General features: G+C 29.4%; 1 protein-coding gene across 1 annotated transcript; it reads right to left on the bottom strand.

Moving 5' to 3' along the window:
- Positions 1 to 3,288: 3,288 nt before the first annotated feature.
- On the bottom strand, positions 3,289 to 5,060 carry LOC8262874 (cyclin-dependent kinase inhibitor 7). The gene is made up of 4 exons (XM_002523514.4): positions 4,492 to 5,060; positions 4,291 to 4,343; positions 3,915 to 4,109; positions 3,289 to 3,751 (listed from the first exon to the last, which is right to left on the bottom strand). Exons 1-4 carry the CDS (start codon positions 4,831 to 4,833, stop codon positions 3,682 to 3,684), a joined length of 660 nt encoding a protein of 219 aa, XP_002523560.1. The 5' UTR covers positions 4,834 to 5,060; the 3' UTR covers positions 3,289 to 3,681.
- Between the last annotated feature and the right edge of the window lie 4,257 nt (positions 5,061 to 9,317).

Below are 9,317 nucleotides of genomic sequence, written 5' to 3'. Positions count from 1 at the left end.
TATAAAAATATTTTTAATTCTATAAATATAACTCTACACGACTTTCAAATTTACAAATAAATTTCAATAAAATTTTATAAATTTAATTAAATCAAATTTACATGTCAGAATTAATTATAAATATTAAGAATATGTTAATCAGTTTACACTATATATATAAAATAAACCCATTTATTGTTATTATTATTATTATTATTATTATTATTATGGTGATGATGCAAATATTGTTATCCCCTGTAACTTTCAGGAAGATATTGTATGTTGCATGCGAGGATGCGTCCGCCTATTCAGTGATCATGTGAAGTGTGTATATTGAGAGAAATGACTGAAAATGGGTGTGAGGATTTTATGTCTTCAGTCCTGTAGCTAGTGTCTCTCTATTTTTCACTGATATGTCTACTTCTTAAATAAAGAAGATCACCCTCCTAAAGACGTTGCGACAACCTCTACATTAAGGTCAAACCATCAAAGATGGACAGCCGCCTAGTACAATTTGTACCCATATACTAGATTAGAATATCACATGATGATAATTACTTTAGTTAAAGGTTTACACTTAACATATGATGTTTATTAAAATAAGTAATACTTGACTATTTAATGGCATTAAAACATATATATGTTGCCCACTAGGAGCTGTAAAAGTCTTTATATGGAAGAGAATTAGAGGGGAAAAGATGATCAAATTGAAAAGAAAAAAAAAAAAGAGAGTTATAAATGCACTATACATATAAACTCATTGACCCCAACATCCCTCAAGACTTGGATCCAAGTGCCGTTCAAGTGGTAGTTTGGTTGGTTTTTACTATGGATCCTTTCAAGATATAGGGGATGGACAACCTTGTCTCCCCAATCCATCTACCAATTATTGTCAGCTTTACCATTTTTATGATTTTCGTGTGTTTTACTACATCCTTAAAAGAATATAGGAGCTGTGCATTGTCTCCATATCTCTTAATATTGTAAGATTTATCATTTTTATGATTAAAGGGGAAATGTTATTTCTTATTTTATAGCACATTGATATTATATGAATAATAAAAAAGAAGTTCAGCTCAAAAAAGATGTGTTCAAGATATATTGGCTTTCCTCTTTTATGATTTTAAGAAAACTCAAAACCTTTATATTTTGCCAAGAAACAATCCGCCTTTCACCATTTGGAGGGAAGGGCAGAAAGAAGAATTTTCATGGCTGGTGCTAAATATATTATATATCCTTAAATATTATATCATAGGAATTAATGGATTCCTCTTTACAAAATTCTTGCATATATGTTTGATATATATTCCACATATATACCAAACCGATAAATAATTGATATATATATATATATATATATATAAAAATTCTGAGACCTAAAATTTCTTTAATATATGTGCTTAATTTTTGATATGTTGAATTTTTATTTTGACATGTTACCTATTTTTAACGCATAGAATTCAAGCTTATGTATAATTTTATAATTTTTTTATTAATTTATTAATTAATAAGCTACATTCTTAATTAAATATTGATTCTAATTCTAAAAATAGTATATTTATTATATTTTTAATATTATGTTAACTAATAAATTAGTTTTTTAATTAGATAATAATTCTAATTATAGAAAATAACATCTTAAATTATATTTTTAATATTATTTTTAATAATAAATTTTAATCCTAAAAATAGTAACATCAATTACAGTGTTAAGTTTTATAATACTAAAATTAGTTAATAAATATTTTTAAAATAACTTTTATATTATTATACTAATAAAATTTTAAAATTTTAAGAATTTAAGGATATTTAAAGTAGTTGGTTTGCTATTATTTTTTAAAATATTATAAATTAATATTAAATATTAAATTTTTTGTTAAATTATATATATCAAATTAATTTTATAATTGAAATAATAATAATGATCGTGCAATACACGGATAAATGACTAGTTACTTTTAAATAATGAAATATATGTCAGTCATCCAATACTAAAGTGTAAAATACTCATACATACGTGTCATTCTCCTCTATGTTGTGATGTATATACCAAATCTAGGGTAAGAATCTCTCGCATTCTTTTATTTCTTCAAATGCTTATTTTGCGAGACTATATCTTAGTACCGATAATCTTAAAAATATTTTTAAAAAATAATAATTTTATGTTTTTCTCAAAAATAACTAGCGGATTTGATTTTTTTTTTAATTTTCAATTACTGTAAAAAAAAATAGATATGAATTCAAAATTTAAAAGCTCTATAATCTCAAATTATTATGTTGTTTTACTTCCCCTATAAATCATATATTTATTTTCGAAAGATAAAATTTGAAAACATAAGATTACTAGCACTCAAAAATTGAAATGCACTATCATCTCAGATCTGACATCACACCCGAAAAGAACAGTTATTCTGTCTCTTGTTTTTTTTTTTTTTAAAAAAGAAGAAAACATTATAGAGAGCAAGTGCAATGTAAATATCCTGTGAAAATAAATTATGCATTCCATGTGCATGTGATAGAAAAAGGAAAGGAAAAAAGTATAGTAATTTCCAGAAGGGGTATGAACAGGTTTCTGTAATTCTCACATCTGGGGAAAAAAGAAGTATTTTCCTTTTACCATTATGACAAGTAGTGAAAAAGTGCAATGTGACTGTACATCATAAAAAAGTAAATTATACATCTTCCATACATATGAATGCAAGTTCAGTAAAAACCACAGTGAAATTTTTAGAAAAATATAAAAGAAAAAATAAAAAGAAGAGAAAAGCAAAATGTAAATGTAAAATTGGGATCGGTTAAAGCATAAAAACACTGTTGAAAGCAATTTCACATGGGGATAAGATCATCTTTCCATTTCGCAACACGTGTCCGTTCCTTGCACGGCATGGACATGGAGCGTGATCTTGCTTCTTCTACCCCCAGCATAAATTCCAACCTTACCCGTCTCTTTTCTCTTTCTTCCTGATATTTTCTTCTTTTCTTTTCTTTTCTTTCTTCAGTAGCTATATGATTCTATTTTTATTAATTACGAAAAATTCCACTCCTTAATAAATGAAGATATATCCAAAAAAATCCAAAACAGAGAAAAATACAAACGAAGAGCTAAAAAGATTCGTGTTTTTTCGTCTTGAAGAGAAAAGCAAAGCCTAATGCTGATAAAATGGAAACTCTGATATAGTACCAGAGAAGAATCAGACTAGAAAAACAAGAAAATTTATCACAGAGAACAAAGAGACAGAAAGTTTTTCATTAACTTACACAAATATAAATATTTTTTTAAAAAAAAAATCGTAGAAAGACATAAGTAGATTTTCATCATTCAAAAACTCTGGTGTTTGCTTTCTTGGTCAAATGAACTTGTTGCAATTTCTGCATTTCTTCTTTTTGCAGAAAGAAATGCTTAACTTCACTTCTCCGTGTAATAGGTGAACTCTTACATAATTTAGAGAAAAGAAAAATAAAAAAATTCTAACTGATAAAAGAGGAGAGAGAGAGAGAGAGAGAGAGAGAGAGAGAGAGAGAGAGAGCTATACATTAAACAAGGAAGAGGAAAAAAAATGAAAAGAGAAAAAGACCTAACTTACACTAGAAATTTAAATCATAGTAGCAGTAACAGTAGTACCTAAAACTAATAAAACTATCAGTGATGACCTAAGGAATGAAGATTGCAGACATTATCACAGATTTTGTTCTCTTCTTCAATTATGGCTTTAATCTCACCCACTCGTACCGTCCTTTCAATGGTTCATCCTTCACGACATCGTAGTTATACCTGCAAGAATTCAATTTCATTCCATTACTTTTAAGATTCTTGGTTATCGTGCTCCATTTTCTCAGGAAACAAACAGGAGAAATGTGCATGCATGAGAATTTTAATTTTATCTTTATTTTTTAAAAAAAAATTAAAGAAAAAGAAAAAGAAGGTAATTGCTTACTTGTCTGCAAATCGTTTTTGAATATTCCTTTCAGCTTCTGCAAAGAATTCATCGAGCTCAGTCTCCGTTGGCATCTTCTCCACCGTTAATGATGGTTTACGGCGTGAATTTGCCTCCATTGCTGATGGTCTTGCCGTAGAATCCAGTTCGTCTGATAATTCTTCTCCAACCTCACTCGATGGCGTGCTTTCTCTTCTGTGCATAACAAATAAAACAAATAAATACTTACATATAGAGAGGAGGAGTGAGAATTGTGAAAACGGAAGAATTAAATAGATCGCATAATAATAACAATCATAATAATTTAATATTTGAATTTCGAATTTGAAGAGACGTGTGACTAAATATTTCGTGGATTTAGAAAGAAAACTAAAACCTTTCTCTACAGCTATAGTACACAGACGTTTCAACTTCTGCGCTCCTCTCATCCTGCAACAAAAGGCGGTAAAATAAATAAATAAGTTTCAAAATTCAGAGAAGCCAAATACAAATTGAAATAAAGCCAAAGCAATTAAAGCTAATCAAACCGAAAATTTCATAAAGGCGCAATTGAATAATTTCAATATTCAAAATTCACCTGCAGATCTGCGAATTTAATATTTCCATGATCATCTTGACTTGATCCATTACTCGAGCAACAAGAAGCACAGGCGTGATCCGAGTCGTCTAAGCTAGGGCTAGAACATCTATCATGAACAACACCGCTAGCAGTCCGGTGACCGGAATTCAGTTCTCTAGAAATTGAATTATTCTCAGGAGTAGCAACAGTAATTCGTCTTCTAGTACTTCTCCTTAATTCTATATTCATAACAGGTCTCTGATTATCATTCACTTTCCTTTTTCTTGAACCACTAGCAGCAGCAGCCAAGGCTAAAGCTTGCGCTCTAGTTCGCACTCCAACCTTAGCCATTTCCATCATCGTAAACTCCGCTCCCACGTCGCAATTGAGCTTGTGATTGATTGATGATGATACTAGAGAATTTTAACGGCGAGGATTTGCTTTTCTAATAAGGAGAATGGAAAAGAGAGAGAGAGAGAGAGAGAGAGAGAGACAGAGAGAGAGAGACTAAAAGGACAAATGAATTGCTAAAATGGTGTTATTTTGGTGGTGGCGGTGTTGGTGGTCCATCCAGTATGACTGTGAGTGTGGGTTCCGTTAATAGTGACGGGGTAACGGGATATATTGACGGCGCCGTTATATAGATCGCCGAATTCTAAGGCGATTAAGCGTGTAATGAGCGTATTTAAACAGCGGAGAGTAATGATTGTTTGTTGCTATTGCGAAAGGGGTTAAAAAAATAATCCGTACGGTGGAAGTTAGCCAAAAAAAAAAAAGAAAAAAAAACGGTTTCACTGAATTACGAAACAAACTTTGGCAGAGAAAGCGTGCGGTTGGTGTTACTTACTAGTAACAATTCTCCGTTTGGCTTCAAGTGTAATTATTGCGTTTAGAATAATCTATGTTATTTACTTTTTGATCCCTTTGTATTTTTATTGGTGTATTAGTGTGTACTACGCGGCCGATTTTAAATAAAATTTTAAACCATTTTTATTGGATGAAAATCAATTCCTATTTAATATTTCTGCGATCGGTAGTAAAACATTTTTAAAAGATAAACTGTCTTAGAAGAACTAATAAAAATCATTATTTCTTTTTATCGTGAAATATTTTGTTGAAAAAAAGAAATTTCCATACAAATGGCATTGCAACATGCTTGAATTTGTAATTTTGTTATCAACTTTTAGTTTGGATGTAACCAATTAGAATTCATTGGGGTTGTTCATTTATAATAGAGGGTGCCTTCAATGATATGATAGGATAGGAGCGTAGATAATAAAAGGATAATAAGTTATCGAAAAAAAAAACAATCAAAACTAAAATTGTTTTATTACTTTAATAAGTTTTTTATTTTGTTTGCATTTGATTTTATGAATTTATATTCTTGAAAGTATATGCTATGTATGTTTTGAACGAGAAGCACATCAATTATAACTTTTAAAAAAGAAAAGAAAAAAGAATAATATGCATTAAGATGTAAACAAGCTTTTTGTACATATGCTATTCCTTAACAAAATACTCATTCATTTTTATTGACAAGAGTAAAGCCAACTCACGGACAATGGGGTTCAATTTAATATAATAATAATAATAAAAAAAGAAGCTTATGGACAATGCGGTAATTGCATCTTTAAATTATGAAATAATGAACTTATATTTGTCTTTCTACAAATTAATAAATTGTCATGTTTATCTTGTGAATACTTACATAATAATAATAAATTTTGGCTTTCTCCCCTACTTGTTGAGAATTAACTAAGCTATGCTGAGTAGAGGTGCTGTTCTTGTAAGGAAGGTCGCATGAGTCACAGCTACTGGACTTGTAGCTATGGCTACAAATAGTGAACCTAACAAGTTACAGCCTCCTTCTTGAACTATATAAACTTGGCAATCTTTTCTATTTTATTTCTCATTCAATTGTAATTTGTAACCCTTCATAAGTAATATAACCAAAACCTTGTACTTGTTCTCTTAATTCTTTTATTTATTCCGAATGCACATAAATGATCCTAACTCGTTCTCAGTGTACAATACCATATATTATAGCCAATCATTGCGATTGTATTGGGTTCATCTTCTCAAACACAAATTACCTATAAGTAACAAAATGAAAGGCTCTCTCAAGTTATTTTTATTTATCAATTGAGTTAATATCTCAAGGCTAAATATAAATCTCTTTTTATTTCTTTTAAAAAAAATTATTTTTTTATAATATATAACTAATAATGTATACGAGCTAACTAGTTGGTTACAGACCAACTTTGTCTTGCTACATGTTATGATATATGAATATGGAAAAATTTTGTGTTGCGTACACTAAATCAAGTAATAAATGATATTATATATAATTTATGAGTATTTATTAATTGAATTCATTATTTAATATTAAAATATACATATACATATATTGCCGTAGTGTAAATATACACAAGATTATACCTATAAAACATAATACAAGAATAAAACAAGCAAGAAAAGCAGCACACTTTTTTATTTATCTTTTTTCCTTTTTTTAAAAAAAAAAGAGAGAGACAAAGTGGACATTTAATTTAAGGGCCATAATTGCACAACGAATAGGCAAGTAAAAGCAATTAATAAAAAAATATGGATATTTTACACACCCAATACACGTAGATAAATAAATAAATAAATAAATAATGTACATTTAGATAATTGCTTAAAGCACTAAGCTACAGCCTATGGGTTACCTTGTTATCACACGTGGGGCTCGATTTATTTCGACGGTCCAAATAGTTAGGGCAATATGGACCACTGCCATAAAAGTTATTTTTATTTTTGCTGTGTGTTATCTTATGATAAATAACTGTTCATTACCAAGGCCCTCCCAAAAATTAACGCACCAACATTGCCCGGATTTCATTTGGTTGTTACATATATACAGCCTTTTTCTTTTTCTTTCACCTTAAGCAAAAGGTCACTAACCCCATAACTTTTTTAATTATTTGTGAACTATCTTAGGCGATCCATCCATCCATTTTTTCCTTTAAATTTTACTAAAAGTATTACTCTTTTTTTTTTTTTAATCTTTATAGATAGATATATATTTGTGGTATTTTTTTTATTTTATTATTTTATCGATGATAACTCTTATCCGATAATACCATTATGATTTTTGAATTATATTAGGCCAATTTTTAATAATTGGATAAAAAATAATATATATTCATATGGAAATTGAAAGATATCACAAGAAAAGAAAATACCTTATATTTCTTAACTATATAATACCAGAATTTGAGTTTCCCCACTTGAATGGTATGTTTTTAATCAAATATAGCATTATGTACATGTGATTGGCTTAGAATGAAACCCATTATACTTATGCATCAAAAAGGACTTCCAGTCAGAAATTTTCAGCCATATTCCTTTCACCTATATGTAGTAGCATGCAGACCACCAAACTTCTTGTTGCATGTACAAAACCTGTCTTTTCTTTCTGCAAGAATTCTGTCAAGCTTTTGCTAAAAAATTTAACCATGATTTGAAGATTTGGTTAAAGTCTTTCTATGGTTTATTTGCATAAATGAGGTTGCTAACAGTTTGTAGTGTGGTACTATAATGATGATGATGATGAGTGGCGTGTAGGTATTTCTAAATCTTCATATAACCTAGAAATGGAGAGAGGAAAAGATTCACTTCTCATGTCCATCACATTTTCCATTAAAATCAAAGAGACCATATCATAATTCAGGTGCCCCATTACAGGTACTCTATCAGAATTTATATTTTTTTTCTTTTTCCTCCTTCCCTTGGAGGGGTCCATGGATTTTATTTCATAGCCAGGCAAAGTACCCAGATGCTTGATGCTGTTCTTTTCTATGGTTACAAAATTTATTAGTTCCATGAAACAAGTTATTTCTCTGTAAGTTAGGTTTAAATCTTAGTTGAGGTTTAGATAAAGAGAAATTTGGAAGTTCAAACCATTAATTGGGGTATGCTTCAAACTTTATTTTTATGTCCTTTCTTTTTGCTAAACGAGAGTTTAACAATATTTTTGTAAATGGAGGTTCAAGTAGGTCGTAAAATATATAATAAATGATAGTTTTTTTCTTATTTAAGTAATGACTTGTATAAATATTGTTGGGTGGTAGATAGACAAAAGAGTCTTCTCCCATTTATATAAATAAAATATAAGTTAAAATTATTACCATTAGATGAAAATAGATGGGTTAATTCAAATTCAGACTATATTGGACAGGAATTCCAAAGTTACATGGGTGGGTAGTACAATTATAGTAAGAGTGATCCAAATGGATAAGCGAAATATAGTAATCAAATAAAAAGATTAATATATATATAATAGGATTTATTAATTCAATTCTAGATGATTCCCAATAATTAACCCAAAACAGGAAGCATATGAAGTGAATGTTGGATGGTTGGTTCAAATTAAAGGGTGTCTAACATTATGACTCCAATTATGACTTTTTAATTTATTAATAACAAAGCTTTTCAAAGATGGAAAATAAATAAATAAAGCAAGATTCCTTTGAAGTAAGATAATAAAAAGGAGATAGACAAGGGCACATGGATATCTTAGCCATTGGTGGGCACAGAAAACTAGAATAAGATTATATTTCACCTCTCCTTCTTCTTTTCTTCCTTGGAAAAACTTGGGGCGGCAGTCACATAAAGAGACTGTCTACTGCTACTGCTGCTCCATCTCCCTCCCTATGCCTAAAGATTCAACTTTAATCTGAAAGTGCTTTTCCATTACTTTAATTTTGTTGAAGTTGTACATTAATAATTGCAAAAGCTGATTTGAATGATTAGGGCGACCTCATCATAAGATTTTCTAGCTACAATGATAATTATATTACAGT

Source organism: Ricinus communis, chromosome 7 (assembly GCF_019578655.1).
Source record: "Ricinus communis isolate WT05 ecotype wild-type chromosome 7, ASM1957865v1, whole genome shotgun sequence".
In the NCBI taxonomy this organism is placed as follows: Eukaryota; Viridiplantae; Streptophyta; class Magnoliopsida; order Malpighiales; family Euphorbiaceae; genus Ricinus; species Ricinus communis.
Note: the sequence above shows the minus strand (reverse complement) of the source record. Positions and strands in the feature narration are given on the sequence as shown.